The sequence below is a fragment of the Salvelinus namaycush genome, chromosome 6, assembly GCF_016432855.1.
Source record: "Salvelinus namaycush isolate Seneca chromosome 6, SaNama_1.0, whole genome shotgun sequence".
Taxonomy (NCBI): domain Eukaryota; kingdom Metazoa; phylum Chordata; class Actinopteri; order Salmoniformes; family Salmonidae; genus Salvelinus; species Salvelinus namaycush.
The window spans coordinates 51541500-51558987 of NC_052312.1; the positions used below are offsets into that span (position 1 = coordinate 51541500).

The window sequence follows — 17488 nt, forward strand, 5'->3', positions numbered from 1 at the left end:
ACACAATGGAGAAGGGGGTGAGGACAATAGAGAGAGAGGGAGAAGGGGGTGGGGACAATGGGGAGAAGGGGTGGACACAATGGGGAGAAGGGGGTGGAGGGCTGCAGAGATGGTTGTCCTTCTGGAAGGTTCTCCCATCTCCACAGAGGAACTCTGGCGCTCTGTCAGAGTGACCATCAGGTTCTTGGCCATCTCCCTGACCAAGGCCCTTCTCCCCCGATTGCTCAGTTTGGCCGGGCGGCCAGCTCGGTTTTTGCTCTGACGTGCACTGTCAAATGTGGGATCTTATATAGACAGGTGTGTGCCTTTCCAAATCATGTAAATTTTATTTACTTAAAGTGGACTCCTATCAAGTTGTAGAAACATCTCAAGGATGATAAATGGAAACCAGATGCACCGGTGCTCAATTTTGAGTCTCATAGCAAAGGGTCTGAATACTTATGTAAATAAGGTATTTTTGTTTTTATTTATCATACATGTGCAATAATGTCTAAAAACCTGTTTTCGCTTTGTCATTATGGGGTCTTGTGATGTCATTATGGGGTCCTGTGTTGTCATTATGGGGTCTTGTGATGTCATTATGGGGTCTTGTGTGTAGAATGATGAGAAAAAAATATTGAATCCATTTTAGAATAAGGCTGTAACGTAACAAAATGTGTAAAAGGTGAAGGGTTCTGAATACTTTCCGAATGCCCTGTATGTTTGACAGTTGATTTTGAATGCTGAACCTATTGCTTCAGAATAATACGTCTCATTTAGCAGTTTGTGTTTCTTGCTCTGCATTCAGTTTGATTACCAGCTCCAGATATCGGGCCGTGGCCTTAATGTTAATCTCTTCCTAAACAGCCTCGCTCATTCCATCGTTAAATCTGTCTGTCTTTTCTGTCTTCCTGCCTCCTCTCCCCTTCCTCTCAGTCCAGACACATCTTCAATACTAGGCTACAGCCCAACCACACCACTACAGCCTTTCACTTAGATAATGAAGGGATGGTACTGGACTTAATGTCTCAGAATCAGCAGCAAGCCTTTGTTTTTGTATTTATTATGTATCCCCATTAGTTCCTGCCAAGGCAGCAGCTACTCTTCCTGGGGTTTATTATGCATCCCCATTAGTTCCTGTCAAGGCAGCAGCTACTCTTCCTGGGGTTTATTATAGATCCCCATTAGTTCCTGCCAAGGCAGCTGCTACTCTACCTGGGGTTTGTTATGTATCCCCATTAGTTCCTGCCAAGGCAGCTGCTACTCTACCTGGGGTTTATTATGGATCCCCATTAGTTCCTGCCAAGGCAGCAGCTACTCTTCCTGGGGTTTATTATGGATCCCCATTAGTTCCTGCCAAGGCAGCAGCTACTCTTCCTGGGGTTTATTATGGATCCTCATTAGTTCCTGTCAAGGCAGCAGCTACTCTTCCTGGGGTTTATTATGGATCCCCATTAGTTCCTGCCAAGGCAGCAGCTACTCTTCCTGGGGTGTATTATGGATCCCCATTAGTTCCTGCCAAGGCAGCAGCTACTCTTCCTGGGGTTTATTATGGATCCCCATTAGTTCCTGCCAAGGCAGCGGCTACTCTTCCTGGGGTTTATTATGGATCCCCATTAGTTCCTGCCAAGGCAGCGGCTACTCTTCCTGGGGTTTATTATGGATCCCCATTACTTCCTGCCAAGGCAGCTGCTACTCTTCCTGGGGTTTATTATGGATCCCCATTAGTTCCTGCCAAGGCAGCGGCTACTCTTCCTGGGGTTTATTATGGATCCCCATTAGTTCCTGCCAAGGCAGCTGCTACTCTTCCTGGGGTTTATTATGGATCCCCATTAGTTCCTGCCAAGGCAGCAGCTACTCTTCCTGGGGTTTATTATGGATCCCCATTTAGTTCCTGCCAAGGCAGCAGCTACTCTTCCTGGGGTTTATTATGGATCCCCATTAGTTCCTGCCAAGGCAGCTGCTACTCTTCCTGGGGTTTATTATGGATCCCCATTAGTTCCTGCCAAGGCAGCAGCTACTCTTCCTGTGGTCCAGCAAAATTAAGGCAGTTTATACAATTTTAAAAACATAACAATACATTCACAGATTTCCCCACACACTGTGTGCCCTCAGGCCCCTACTCCACCACTACCACATATCTACAGTACTAAATGTATGTGTGTGTATATAGGGGGATAATGCAGAGATGCCGTTGGGCTTATATAATGAAGAGATGGCATTGGGCTTCATGTCACATCATCAACAAAGGCCAAACCCGGTTCTGCTCTGAGTCAAGAGTCCACTATCCCAGACAGCACTTTCCTGCCCCAGGCCTTATTCATTTATTCACTCATTCACCACTGTGATAGGCTACAGTAGCTGTGAGGTCAGTCAGTGGGGTTTAATGTGGGTTGACCCCTGACCCATTATACCACTATAAACCAGGTTTAATGTGGGTTGACCCCTGACCCCTGGGGAGTTACACCACTATAAATCAGGTTTAATGTGGCTTGACCCCTGGGGAGTTACTCCACTATAAACCAGGTTTAATGTGGGTTGACCCCTGACCCCTGGGGAGTTACACCACTATAAACCAGGTTTAATGTGGGTTGACCCCTGACCCCTGGGGAGTTACACCACTATAAACCAGGTTTAATGTGGGTTGACCCCTGACCTCTGGGGAGTTGTGGTCCCGTGTGGCTCAGTTGGTAGAGCATGGCGCTTGCAACGCCAGGGTTGTGGGTTCAATTCCCACGGGGGGACCAGGGTTCAATTCCCACGGGGGGACCAGGATGAATATGTATGAACTTTCCAATTTGTAAGTCGCTCTGAATAAGAGCGTCTGCTAAATGACTTAAATGTAAATGAGTTACACCACTATAAACCAGTTATCCCATTAAGCACCAGTCTCTAGCTGGTCTGAGCCATGCTCTTGGTTTAAGTGGTGATAGAGATTATCCATTCTAATAGAGATGACCCATTCTAATAGAGATGACCTATTCTAATAGAGATAACCCTATTCTAATAGAGATGACCCATTCTAATAGAGATGACCCATTCTAGTAGAGATGACCCATTCTAATAGAGATGACCCATTCTAATAGAGATGACCCATTCTAATAGAGATGACCCATTCTAATAGAGATGACCCATTCTAATAGAGATGACCCATTCTAATAGAGATGACCCATTCTAATAGAGATAACCCCATTCTAATAGACATGACCCCATTCTAATAGACATGACCCCATTCTAATAGAGATGACTCCATTCTAATAGAGATGACTCCGTTCTAATAGGATGACCCCATTCTAATATCATAAGGTGAATGCACCAATTTGTAAGTCGCTCTGGATAAGAGCGTCTGCTAAATGACTTAAATGTAAATGTAAATGTAATAAAGATGACCCATTCTAATAGAGATGACTCCATTCTAATAGAGATGACCCCATTCTAATAGAGATGACTCCATTCAGAGATGACTCCATTCTAATAGAGATGACCCCATTCTAATAGAGATGACCCCATTCTAATAGAGATGACTCCATTCAGAGATGACTCCATTTTAATAGAGATGACCCCATTCTAGTAGAGATGACCCCATTCTAGTAGAGATGACTCACTTCTAATAGAGATGACCCCATTCTAATAGAGATGACCCATTCTAATAGAGATGACCCCATTCTAATAGAGATGACTCCATTCTAATAGAGATGACCCCATTCTAATAGAGATGACTCACTTCTAATAGAGATGACCCCATTCTAGTAGAGATGACCCCATTCTAATAGAGATGACCCCATTCTAATAGAGATGACTCCATTCTAATAGAGATGACTCCATTCTAATAGAGATGACCCCATTCTAATAGAGATGACCCCATTCTAATAGAGATGACCCCATTCTAATAGAGATGACCCCATTCTAGTAGAGATGACTCACTTCTAATAGAGATGACCCCATTCTAGTAGAGATGACTCACTTCTAATAGAGACTGTCGGTCTTTGGTTGATCCACAACCTGTGTCATTGACAACAAGCTGGCTCCATTAGAGAGATGCGATTGTCAACAGGAAATGGGCTTTATGGGTAATACCAGCCTGAGATATATCCTTGTCTCTTGGCATGATAGCACCCTCTCTCACTCACTCACTCACATCTGATTGATATTGGTTTAATCACTATAATTATGCAATTGGCTCGAGCTGTAACCATTGATTATATCCAAGGGGTATGTTTTATGTCTAAAGAGTGCAGATTCAGGACAGGAGGCTGTCTGCTCCAAATGGATGTGATGTGGTGTGTGTATGTGAGTTATGTAACACTCTGGGTGTGTGACAGTGACAACTAAAACTACCCCCAGCTGTGTCTGTTACCCCTAGTCATACAGCTCTGTCTGTTACCCCTAGTCATACAGCTCTGTCTGTTACCCCTAGTCATACAGCTCTGTCTGTTACCCCTAGTCATACAGCTCTGTCTGTTACCCCTAGTCATACAGCTTTGTCTGTTACCCCTAGTCATACAGCTCTGTCTGTTACCCCTAGTCATACAGCTTTGTCTGTTACCCCCTAGTCATACAGCTCTGTCTGTTACCCCTAGTCATACAGCTTTGTCTGTTACCCCTAGTCGTACAGCTTTGTCTGTTACCCCTAGTCATACAGCTTTGTCTGTTACCCCTAGTCATACAGCTTTGTCTGTTACCCCTAGTCATACAGCTTTGTCTGTTACCCCTAGTCGTACAGCTCTGTCTGTTACCCCTAGTCATACAGCTTTGTCTGTTACCCCTAGTCATACAGCTTTGTCTGGTGAAATAAAATAATCAGACCATTCCTTCATTCTGACCAGTTTGTGGTACTATAAATACACTATTGTCAAAGATACTTCATATAGTCTAAAATACTTCACATAGTCTAAAATACTTCACATAGTCTAAGATACTTCATTCTTGTCTAAGATACTTCATTCTTGTCTAAGATACTTCATGTCTTAAATACTTGTTTTAAATACTTAAATATTTGACTGCAACATTTTGAGAATATACAGTACCAGTCAAAAGTTTGGACACACCTACTCATTCAAGGGTTTTTCTTTATTTGTACTATTTTCTACATTGTATAATAATAGTGGACATCAAAACTACGAAATAACACATATGGAATCATGTAGTAAGCAAAAAAGTGTTAAACAAATCAAAATATATTTTATATTTGAGATTCTTCAAAGTAACCACCCTTTGCCTTGATGACAGCTTTGCACACTCTTGGCATTCTCTCAACCAGCTTCATGAGATAGTCACCTGGAATGCATTTCAATTAACAGGTGTGCCTTGTTAAAAGTTAATTTGTGTAATTTCTTTCCTTCTTAATGCGTTTGAGCCAATCAGTTGTGACAAGGTAGGGGTGGTTTACAGAAGATAGCCCTATTTGATAAAATACCAAGTCCATATTATGGTAAGAACAGCTCAAATAAGCAAAGAGAAACGACAGTCCATCATTACTTTAAGTTATGAAGGTCAGTCAATCCGGTACATTTCAAGAACTTTTAAAGTTTCTTCAAGTGGTCACAAAAACCATCAAGCGCTATGATGAAACTGGCTCTCATGAGGACCGCCACAGGAAAGGAAGACCCAGAGTTACCTCTGCTGCAGAGGATAAGTTCATTAGAGTTACCTGCACCTCATATTGCAGCCCAAATGTATTATTCACAGAGTTCAAGTAACAGACACATCTCAACATCAACTGTTCAGAGGAGACTGAGTGAATCTGGCCTTCATGGTCGAATTGCTGCAAAGAAACCACTACTAAAGGACACCAATAAAAAGACGAGACTTGCTTGGGCCAAGAAACACGAACAATGGACATTAGACTGGTGGAAATCTGTCCTTTGGTCTGATGAGTCCAAATTTTAGATTTTAGATTCCAACCAAGAAGGAGAGTGATGGAGTGCTGCATCAGATGACCTGGCCTCCACAATCACCCAACCTCAACCCAATTGAGATGGTTTGGGATGAGTTGGACCGCAGAGTGAAGGAAAAGCAGCCAACAAGTGCTCTGCATATGTGGGAACTCCTTCAAGACTGTTGGAAAAGCATTCCAGGTGAAGCTGGTTGAGAGAATGCCAAGAGTGTGCAAAGCTGTCATCAAGGCAAAGGGTGGCTACTTTGAAGAATCTCAAATATAAAATGTATTTTAACACTTTTTTGGTTACTACATGATTCCATATGTGTTATTACATAGTTTTGAATGTCTTCACTAATATTCGATTATGTAGAAAATAGTAAAAATAAAGAAAAACCCTTGAATGAGTAGGTGTGTCCAAACGTTTGACTGGTCCTGTACATACAGTTGCCATGAATGAGTCATTATCTATCATTATCCATAAATAAACCCTTGGGTGAGTTCTCACAGATTGAGACGTGATTTGTCTGTCTAGTAAATATTGTGGCCTGAGGTGTCATCTTGTCTGGTTGGGATGTGGGTGACATCACTCACGCTGTCCACTGAGATCTGGTCTGAGCCTTGGGCCTGACTAAAACGCTCTGACTGACTCTAAAACCATCTATCTGACAGTGTGTGAATCGATCTAGTCCAATGGCACACTGCCATTTACATGTATTCTCTCATGGTTTTGCTTTTTCAAACCAAGACACCTGTGACTGTTTCTTAACACGATATCCATGGCTAGCCACTGTTTCTTAACACGATACCCATGGCTAGCCACTGTTTCTTAACACGATAACCATGGCTGGCCACTGTTTCTTAACACGATAACCATGGCTGGCCACTGTTGCTTAACACGATACCCATGGCTAGCCACTGTTTCTTAACACGATACCCATGGCTAGCCACTGTTGCTTAACACGATACCCATGGCTAACCACTGTTTCTTAACACGATGCCCATGGCTAACCACTGTTTCTTAACACGATACCCATGGCTAGCCACTGTTTCTTAACACGATACCCATGGCTAGCCACTGTTGCTTAACACGATAACCATGGCTAACCACTGTTTCTTAACACGATACCCATGGCTAGCCACTGTTGCTTAACACGATAACCATGGCTAACCACTGTTTCTTAACACGATACCCATGGCTAGCCACTGTTTCTTAACACGATACCCATGGCTAGCCACTGTTGCTTAACACGATACCCATGGCTAGCCACTGTTTCTTAACACGATACCCATGGCTAGCCACTGTTTCTTAACACGATACCCATGGCTAGCCACTGTTTCTTAACACGATACCCATGGCTAGCCACTGTTTCTTAACACGATACCCATGGCTAGCCACTGTTTCTTAACACGATACCCATGGCTAGCCACTGTTGCTTAACACGATATCCATGGCTGGCCACTGTTTCTTAACACGATACCCATGGCTAACCACTGTTTCTTAACACGATATCCATGGCTAGCCACTGTTTCTTAACACGATACCCATGGCTAGCCACTGTTTCTTAACACGATACCCATGGCTAGCCACTGTTTCTTAACACGATACCCATGGCTAGCCACTGTTGCTTAACACGATACCCATGGCTAGCCACTGTTTCTTAACACGATACCCATGGCTAGCCACTGTTTCTTAACACGATACCCATGGCTAGCCACTGTTTCTTAACACGATACCCATGGCTAGCCACTGTTTCTTAACACGATACCCATGGCTAGCCACTGTTTCTTAACACGATACCCATGGCTAGCCACTGTTTCTTAACACGATACCCATGGCTAGCCACTGTTTCTTAACACGATACCCATGGCTAGCCACTGTTTCTTAACACGATACCCATGGCTAGCCACTGTTTCTTAACACGATACCCAGGGCTAATTTGTATCTAACTATTGTTGTGTCTCTGTGTTTCAGATCTTCTATGACCTGGTCAGGCAAATCAACAGGAAAACCCCAGTACCTGGGAAGACACGCAAAAAGTCCAACTGTCAGCTCCTCTAATACACAGCTGCTCTGTCGCACTGAGTCAGGTGAGAACCACTTGTAGGAGTCAGAATGCCACTGCCTAATTGAAAAGACAGTTGTAGGCATTTGGCTGCGGCCTTCTTGTCTTAAAACCGAGGAATATCTCGAGCAAGAACTTCTGCCTCTCATATTAAGAGACATCATATGGTGCAGTTAGAAGTGTCATTAATGTCTCTATACCTCTCTCTCTCTCTGTCTCTCTCTCTCTCTCTCTCTCTCTCTCTCTCTCGCTCTCTACCCACCTTCTCTCTCTCTCTACCCACCTTCTCTCTCTCTCCCTCTCAGGTCTGATTTGCTGCTGTCTCTCTCAGCAGTGCCAGCATTCCGACGTTACTAAAACCTAACATGGAATGGACTTTCCTGTGTGGTGACGCCCCTTTAACAACAACCAACCAACCAACCAACCAACAAACCAACGGATTCAAAGCTACAATACATCAGTTTTTACACACAGATTAACCATTATCACTTTCCAGTGTCACGAGAACAAGATTTCTACTTACAAATATATATATTCTAACTGTATGCAACTGAAATGGAAAAATTAAGGTCAGAAAATAAAGTAAATTTAATAAATAAAATTGGTAAATCAGTCAAAATGAATCAAAATAAAATCCCGATCCCTACACACAGTGTTATTGCTAACGGAGACAGTAGCCGTAGAAACGGATGTCTAACCAGAATGTGCACGTTGCCATGGTGAGTAGCTACAACGATGCGGTATTTATAAGCACCTCTATATTAGCCAGAGAAAAAAGTCCCAAAGAGCATCTATATAGTCCGGTTCATACAGCTAACTTGCTCCTGTGGTTTATTTTCTAACTTTTTATTTGTACCTTTTTATATTTTCCTTCGATCATTCAACATCATTTTTCTGTCTTTTTATTTCTTTTTAAATGACTAGTTTTGTCTCTACTGAGAGATGCTATACTGCGACAGCTATTGCTATGAGTTTTATTTGAGGAGTAAACCTGTGGATACAACAGTGATTATTATTATTATATGTGAGTTTTATTTGAGGAGTAAACCTGTGGATACAAAAGTGATTATTATTATTATTATGTGTAAAAAGAAAAAAAAAGTATGGTGTTTTTTCAGTAACTATCATATTGTCTTTTAGCCTGATGATGTTGCCTTCAAATAGGTTTTTTTTTGTTCTGGAGAATCCAACTATGATCCAATCATCTTTCTTTCTGGAGAATCCAACTATGATCCAATCATCCTTCTATGTCATGCCTGGGTTTCCTTGTGTGCGTCTGAAATGGCACCCGAGTGTACTACATTTGACCAGAGCCCAATGGGTGTCCCTATTGGTTTCCCTATAGGCCCTGGTCAAAAGTAGTACACTATATAGGGAACTAGGGTGCAATTTTGGAGGCAGCCCTTGTGTTGTTTACAAAGATGTTTGTACAGTGGGGTTTTTCAATTGGGGTTGTGGTCAAAGAGGGACTGGACATTTTAACAAGCTACCAAACTTCTGAGACACCAATGGCCAGACGTGACTGGGCGATCCTCATCATGTTTTTTTTTACTTTATCCTTCCAAGGCCGTCTCTCATTGGTTGGTTTGTCCAGTTAGCCAATCCCCTCTCATGGAATCTGCGATCTACAACAGGAAGTATAGATTTTTAATACAAAAAAAATAAAGAACAACATGTCATTGGTGATGTCATTCTCCACACTTCTGTTGTTGTAGAGCAACGTTTCTCAAACTAGGTCCTGGGGACCCCAAGAGGGACACCTTTTGGCACTGCACAGCTGATTCAAATAATCAAGCTTGATGATTATTTGAGTAATCTGTGTAGTGCTAGGGCAAAAACCAAAACATGCACCCAGGGGGGGGGGGGGGGCCCAGGACCGAGTTTGGGAAACGCTACTGTAGATTCTCACTGTACTCCCTCTCCTTTTCTAAACCAGCCACTCTCCCCTTCTCCCTCCCTCCCACAGCCCCTATCTCCCCCTGTCCCCTAGCCTCTTTCCCCTATCTCACTCCTCTCCCCTAGCCCTCCCCTAGCCTCTTTCCCCTATCTCACTCCTCTCCCCTAGCCCTCCCCCAGCCCCTCCCCTCTTTCCCAGCCCCTCCCCCTCTCCCCTAGCCCTCCCCCAGCCCCTCCCCCATCTCCCCCAGCCCCTCCCCCTCTCCCCTAGCCCTCCCCCAGCCCCTCCCCCATCTCCCCCAGCCCCTCCCCATCTCCCCCAGCCCCTCCCCATCTCCCCTAGCCCCTCTCCCCCAGCCTCTTCCCCAGCCCCTCCCCCATCTCCCCCAGCCCCTCCCCTTGCTTGCTAATGCATCTGTTGTCAGCTGAGGATATGAAAACCAAATATTGGATCCTGTCAGTAAAGAAACTTGCCTGTTAGTGACTATTTCACCCGTGTAATACTTGGTGTGACCTGTTTCCTGTCAGTCTGTCAGATGATGATGATGATGATGGTGATGAAGAGTAACCGTGTGGGGTTGTTATCTGTTCTATAGTGAATGTGGGGGAGGGGGGACAAACTAATGTGTTTTGAAGCAGCAGGGAATAAGACTGAAATACAATAAGAACCACAGCAATGTAGAGATGATGATGATGATGAAGAGGAACAGGCAGAACTTGGATGAGACGGGGGGGTGCGTCCCCAATGGCACCCTATTCCCTACATAGTGCACTACTTTTGACCAGAGCCCTATGGGCTTAGGTTGCCATTTGAGACGCAGGGAGGGAGGGAGGGAGGGAGGGGGGGGTTAAAGTTGCACGTTTGTTGTGAGTTGCGTGACCTCTGTTGACCTCTTGTAAGAGAATGCCTTTGTTGCTTTGTGTTGCTGTGATGATAACCAACAGCATCAGTCCTGGTGGACAGACCATGTGTACCATGTCCCCCTTACAGAGCCACAGTATTGGACATGCAATGTCATCTGCCTATTATGGGGTTGGGGAGGGAAAAGAGGGGTGGCCAAATGTAAACTAAAAAGCCTTAATTGAAGTGGTGTATTTTGTATAACCCAGCATCTGTAGTTCAATAAATTGGATTGCCATGCAAGGGCGTTGCCATGACGCCGGCCCGCAGCCGGAATGTTCCGTGTTGTTGTTGTTGTTTTAGCCATACAGATTGTTTTATCTCTCTGGTTTAGCCATACAGATTGTTTTATCTCTGTGGTTTAGCCATACATATTGTTTTATCTCTGTGGTTTAGCCATACAGATTGTTTTATCTCTGTGGTTTAGCCATACAGATTGTTTTATCTCTGTGGTTTAACCATATAGATTGTTTTATCTCTCTGGTTTAGCCATACAGATTGTTTTATCTCTGTGGTTTAGCCATACATATTGTTTTATCTCTCTGGTTTAGCCATACAGATTGTTTTATCTCTGTGGTTTAGCCATACAGATTGTTTTATCTCTGTGGTTTAGCCATACAGATTGTTTTATCTCTGTGGTTTAGCCATACAGATTGTTTTATCTCTCTGGTTTAGCCATACATATTGTTTTATCTCTCTGGTTTAGCCATACATATTGTTTTATCTCTCTGGTTTAGCCATACAGATTGTTTTATCTCTGTGGTTTAGCCATACAGATTGTTTTATCTCTGTGGTTTAGCCATACAGATTGTTTTATCTCTCTGGTTTAGCCATACAGATTGTTTTATCTCTCTGGTTTAGCCATACAGATTGTTTTATCTCTGTGGTTTAGCCATACAGATTGTTTCATCTCTCTGGTTTAGCCATACAGATTGTTTTATCTCTCTGGTTTAGCCATACAGATTGTTTTATCTCTGTGGTTTAACCATACAGATGGTTTGATCTCTGTGGTTTAGCCATACAGATTGTTTTATCTCTCTGGTTTAGCCATACAGATTGTTTTATCTCTGTGGTTTAACCACCTCCCCATCTTGTGATGCACATGTGTCAAACTCATTCCATGGAGGGCAGAGTGTCTGTGTGTTTTCGCTCCTACTTGATTGACAAATGAAGGTCACTGATTAGTAAGGAACTCTCACCTGGTTGTCAAGGTCTTAGTAAGGAATTCTCACCTGGTTGTCTAGGTCTCAGTAAGGAACTCTCACCTGGTTATCTAGGTCTTAGTAAGGAACTCTCACCTGGTTGTCTAGGTCTCAGTAAGGAACTCTCACCTGGTTATCTAGGTCTTAGTAAGGAACTCTCACCTGGTTGTCTAGGTCTTAGTAAGGAACTCTCACCTGGTTGTCTAGGTCTTAGTAAGGAACTCTCACCTGGTTGTCTAGGTCTTAGTAAGGAACTCTCACCTGGTTGTCTAGGTCTTAGTAAGGAACTCTCACCTGGTTGTCTAGGTCTCAGTAAGGAACTCTCACCTGGTTGTCTAGGTCTCAGTAAGGAACTCTCACCTGGTTGTCTAGGTCCTAGTAAGGAACTTTCACCTTGTTATCTAGGTCTTAGTAAGGAACTCTCACCTGGTTGTCTAGGTCTTAGTAAGGAACTCTCACCTGGTTGTCTAGGTCTTAGTAAGGAACTCTCACCTGGTTGTCTAGGTCTTAGTAAGGAACTCTCACCTGGTTGTCTAGGTCTTAGTAAGGAACTCTCACCTGGTTGTCTAGGTCTTAGTAAGGAACTCTCACCTGGTTGTCTAGGTCTTAGTAAGGAACTCTCACCTGGTTGTCTAGGTCTTAGTAAGGAACTCTCACCTGGTTGTCTAGGTCTTAGTAAGGAACGCTCACCTGGTTGTCTAGGTCTTAGTAAGGAACTCTCACCTGGTTGTCTAGGTCTTAGTAAGGAACTCCCACCTGGTTGTCTAGGTCTTAGTAAGGAACTCTCACCTGGTTGTCTAGGTCTTAGTAAGGAACTCTCACCTGGTTGTCTAGGTCTTAGTAAGGAACTCTCACCTGGTTGTCTAGGTCTTAGTAAGGAACTCTCACCTGGTTGTCTAGGTCATAATTGAAAGGAAACCCCAAACCAGCAGACACTAGGCCCTCCATGGAATGAGTTGGACACCCCAAACCAGCAGACACTAGGCCCTCCATGGAATGAGTTGGACACCCCTGCTGTAATGGTACTGCTTTCGTCTTTACTCCTCAGTAGCTTTGAGGTAGAGGAGGGTGAGACAGCCAGATACACAGACATACATGAATAGAACCAAGAGGTGAAGGGAAGTTTCAGAAATGTTCCTGCTCTGTAATGTAAATCTTGCAGTAAGCAGTTGAAAGACAGCACAGTTAGCAGCACCACCAGTCACACTAGGTACCATACTGCAGGAAGTGGGATGTCTTGTTGAATACAAGATCACAGCAGAGCAGCCCAGACTCGGGTTCGTATAGAAGTCATCTATCACTCCATTGGCAGATATTCTGTTTCATGTATCTCTCTTGCCCACTCTTTCTCTCGCTGTCTCTCCCTCCCTATCTCTCTCGCTCTCTCTCCCACTCCCTCTCTATTGCTCTCTATCCCACTCTCTTTCTCTCGTGCTCTCTCTCTCCCTATCACAATCTCTCTCCCTCACTCACTCTTTTTCTCTCTCTCTCTCCATATCTCTCTCTCCCTCTCCATATCTCTCTCTCCCTCTCTCCATATGTCTCTCCATATCTCTGTCTGTCAGGGGAAAAGTCATTATCAGACAGTGGCTAGAGCAGAGCTGCCTGCTGGACAGACTCCATACCATACATATCCTACATCTCTTTGTGTATATAGAATCACAGAGCATATGATCTATTGAAAATATGCTTGCTGATCTCTACTCTGCAATAATTTAATTTCTTCTTTAATCCCGTGGATGACATGTTGATCTGAGGATCTGAGGCCCTCAGGTCCTGTCATCGCATTGCTTCCTATAGGGCTGCTATTCAGCAGGATGGGTCTTAAGGAATGTCTATGGAGACTGGGGGAGGGGCAGTGTAGAGATAGACTAGTCATGTCTAGTGTCATCTCTATCTCTCTAGTGTACATACAATAAGCCAGTAGCAAATGAACTCATCAGCTGCCCTGGGCCTCTGCTGCAGAATCTACAGCTAAGCCTAGTGTAACTGATATGCCTGTCAGGGATAGATGGAAGCAGCTGTCAGATCAGAGAAATGGAGTCATTCAGGCCAATGATTGGACTCCTTGGGGGTGGGAATAAAGTAAGTTGGGCCAAGGAAGCGTACTATAGTTAAAATGATGAGGAACTCGTTGGCCTGAAGTGACTTGCCCAGAGTGAGGTAACTCCATGGAGTTTAGGTTCCTAGCAGACTGTAACATGCAATGAGCAAATAACAGTCTGGTCCCTTAGGAGAGGGAGTGGTCTTTTATCAGATGAACACACATATATATATATATATATATATATATATATATATATATATATATATATATATTGCCTTTATTTATCTAGACAAGTCAGTTAAGAACAAATTCTTATTTACAGTAACGGCCTACATAAACACTCACAATGTGTTATTGGGATACATATTCTCCCTTGAGTCTGTTCCACAACACATACCTTTTAAATAAACAGTTTTTACAACTGTCCTTCCATTGTTCCTCTACAGTTATTGAACTTCTTCTATACTGTCAGTATTGTCCTTTCTATGCTGGAAACGCCATGGGTGTGTATTAAAATGGCACCCTGTTCCCTATATAGTGCACTCCTTTTGACCAGAACTCTATGGGCCCTGGAACCCTATTCCCTATATAGTGCACTACTTTTGACCAGAACCATATGGGCCCTGGCACCCTATTCCCTATATAGTGCACTACTTTTGACCAGAACTCTATGGGCCCTGGAACCCTATTCACTATATAGTGAACTACTTTTGACTAGGGTGCCAGGGCCCATAGGGTTCTGGTCAAAAGGAGTGCACTATATAGGGAATAGGGTGCCAGGGCCCTAGTCAAAAATAGTGCACTATATAGGGAATAGGGTGCGTCCAGACTCTGGTCAAAGTAGTTCACTATATATGGAATAGGGTGCCAGTCTATGGACTTCTCCAGCCTCTGAGACGTTTGTCTCAGAAACACACAGCATCCTTGGAAAGCCTGAATCATATAAACACACAACACAACGGTGCTATTCTGGGGCTCCAGGAAATTCTGTGGACAGATATACTTCCTGTTCTTCAACATGCAGGAAAATAACATGGACTTTGATGAAACATTGATATGGCCCTGCACTCTCCGTCTGAAATGGACTGCTACTGACCACATGAAGAAAAAATACAATAAAAATGAAAATACATAGACTTTTGTTTTACGTTTTAAGACAAATTGTGTCAAAAGTGAAACATTCTGCACTCATAGCTACATGTTATTGTATAACTTTACGTGCTACAAGTTCATGTTTAATACATTGCCATGATATCAAGAAAGAATGCATTGGTAAATGAGATTATTTAAAGAAGTGTAGGCCTGGAGAATAACCAATTCCTGAGGAAAAAGAAAGATTACGGACATTTAACTGTTGCTGCCCGAGGGTGGCGCTATAGGAACGGTCCGTTATTGAGCGCAACATGACTACTCTTTACAGCCCTGTGGAGTAGATGACGCGCAGCAGTCATAGAGAATAATAGAGACCTGTAATGGCCGAAAGACCATATTAGCATGTGTAGCTCCATTGAGAGCTTCCACCATTGTAATGTAGTTAACTGGGTGAGACTTCCAACTTTATTGTCTGATCCCTCCTGATGACTCTGTTGGAGTCATGTCCCAACCGGGTCATCAGGAGTACTCAGACAATCGTGAATAAGACAATGGACTACTTCAAATAAAAATTGCCTCAATGGCGCTGCCCCTGTGCTCACAGACGCTATAGTGGCACAGATATAAAAACATTAATTCTCTATCTATCTCTATGGCAGCAGTTTATTCGGTCATCAGTCCAAAGTAATCGAGTATAATCTCAAATATGATTTAATAACTATTAAACACTGATTTTCCCACTTAAAATTACTTTATTTAGATTCTACGAATTTTTGCGTCGCAAAATAATGGGATATTGGCTCTATTTAATGGGGGTATATTTACAGTGTTGGAGCTCGATTGTAATTCCTTGTCGAGCGGGAACCAGAAGTAGAAGCTAGCAAACAGGATTAGCTTGCTGTGGAGTTAATATCCTGCTGTCATGGACTGGTAAAACGCTTTTTATGCTGATATAAAAAGATGAATTACAGGGACCTATGTTACATTATTTAGTGATTGTACTACATAAGTACGCTGACTGTAGATTTGTAATGGCAAGTATATAACGTGTTAGTTAGCAAAGATATATAGCTAAGTTAGCTAGCTAACATGTCGTTTGAACGTGTCTTGCAGCTGTCTAGCAAGTGGTTTGTTTGTACCACCAGCTAGTTAGCTAATGGGTCTTTATAGTAATTCACGTTTGCTGGCGTTTTATTTAATTTGAAGTGTTCAGTAACTTGTGGTTTGTTTAACGGAATATATTGATTCTGGATCACAGGTAGCTAGCGTAATATTAGCTCTGGTTTTGTGCGGCTTCAACGCCATGTATCTTCCCATTCATTTCCCCCATAGAGAATTCTTCCCCGGTTTAGTGACTGCCAGGCAGTGGTGTAGTAGTGGGTATACGCCGTAAATCCAGTAATTTTTCAGTGGGCATTGCGTATATTCATTTCTTAATCCCCACGATGCGTATTAAAGTAGTGTAGTGGAGGTAACGTTATAGGTCAAATCAATTAATAAGGCTGATGGAACAGATCAGGGACCGGTTTCCCTAGAGCTTCTTAATACTAAATTAGAATTAATCTAAGATAGATGTTGACGTGTTTGTCAATGGAGTTTTAGTTGTGCAATTTCACATCTAAGATGTTTTGGTGCAGTATTTCTCAAGTTAATTTTTTGCAATATGTCTTGTCTTACGTAAACAAAATTAGCTGCTAGACAGGGCAATCACCACAGCTGTCAAATCAAAACCCAAACTTAATTTACCTGTTGTGACACACAAAGTCCAACTCTGTTTTAGACGAGACTGACTTTATGACCAAAATGATCCTATTTACACGGTGTAGTCAATTTATTTTGACACTAGAATAAGCTAACTGTTTCTGATTCATATCGATGCCACATGGGCTGTTTTTCAAAGGGATTTGTTGCTTTATAAAGGCAGTCGTTCTTTAAGATGCTTTTGGAAAACCGAGCCCCGAATGTTTAGCTTAAAATGTTGATCAAATATTGTTTCTTAACATTTTAGGCGCAGCAATGTGCACACAGCGGTAGAGGCCTACGCACAAATGTTCCAAAGTGCAATTTGCAGGAAACCGTTGTTCAGAGGCTTCATGGACAGATATGGAAATATCCAATAGAAATGTAGAAAGAAGGGAGATGTGAAGATGGAACAACTATCATGGGTTGCTAATATGACTAGGATAAAGTCTTTGGTTGCTTGACAACGAAAGAAAACAAATAGAATAGGAGAACGCATATGAGGAAGCCTTAATAAAATAATTGCCTCTACGTTTCTATTGTAAGATATAGACTACTTTTGAAGCAAGGTAAGACATTTTAAGGAACAGGGAAAATATAGCAATGTTATTGATAGGCCTAACCGTCATCTGGTAGATGGCAAGGCTTTCCTAAAAACCTTCCCAATTAAATTATAACTAACTACAA

The 17488-nt window shown here is 42.8% G+C and overlaps 2 protein-coding genes across 2 annotated transcripts in view; both read left to right on the plus strand.

The window, feature by feature from the left end:
• Positions 1-9609, plus strand: part of LOC120050139 (ras-related protein Rap-1b) — a 32297-nt gene extending 22688 nt beyond the window's left edge. The window contains exons 4-5 of the mRNA XM_038996795.1: positions 7833-7948; positions 8229-9609. Of these exons, the coding sequence (XP_038852723.1) occupies positions 7833-7919 (87 nt within the window). The 3' untranslated portion in view covers positions 7920-7948; positions 8229-9609. The remainder of the gene's footprint in view (positions 1-7832; positions 7949-8228) is intronic.
• A 6374-nt stretch (positions 9610-15983) lies between these two features.
• The window catches only part of nup107 (nucleoporin 107), a 35041-nt gene continuing 33536 nt past the window's right edge, over positions 15984-17488 (plus strand). The window contains exon 1 of the mRNA XM_038996796.1: positions 15984-15991. Coding sequence (XP_038852724.1) covers positions 15984-15991 — 8 coding nt within the window. The remainder of the gene's footprint in view (positions 15992-17488) is intronic.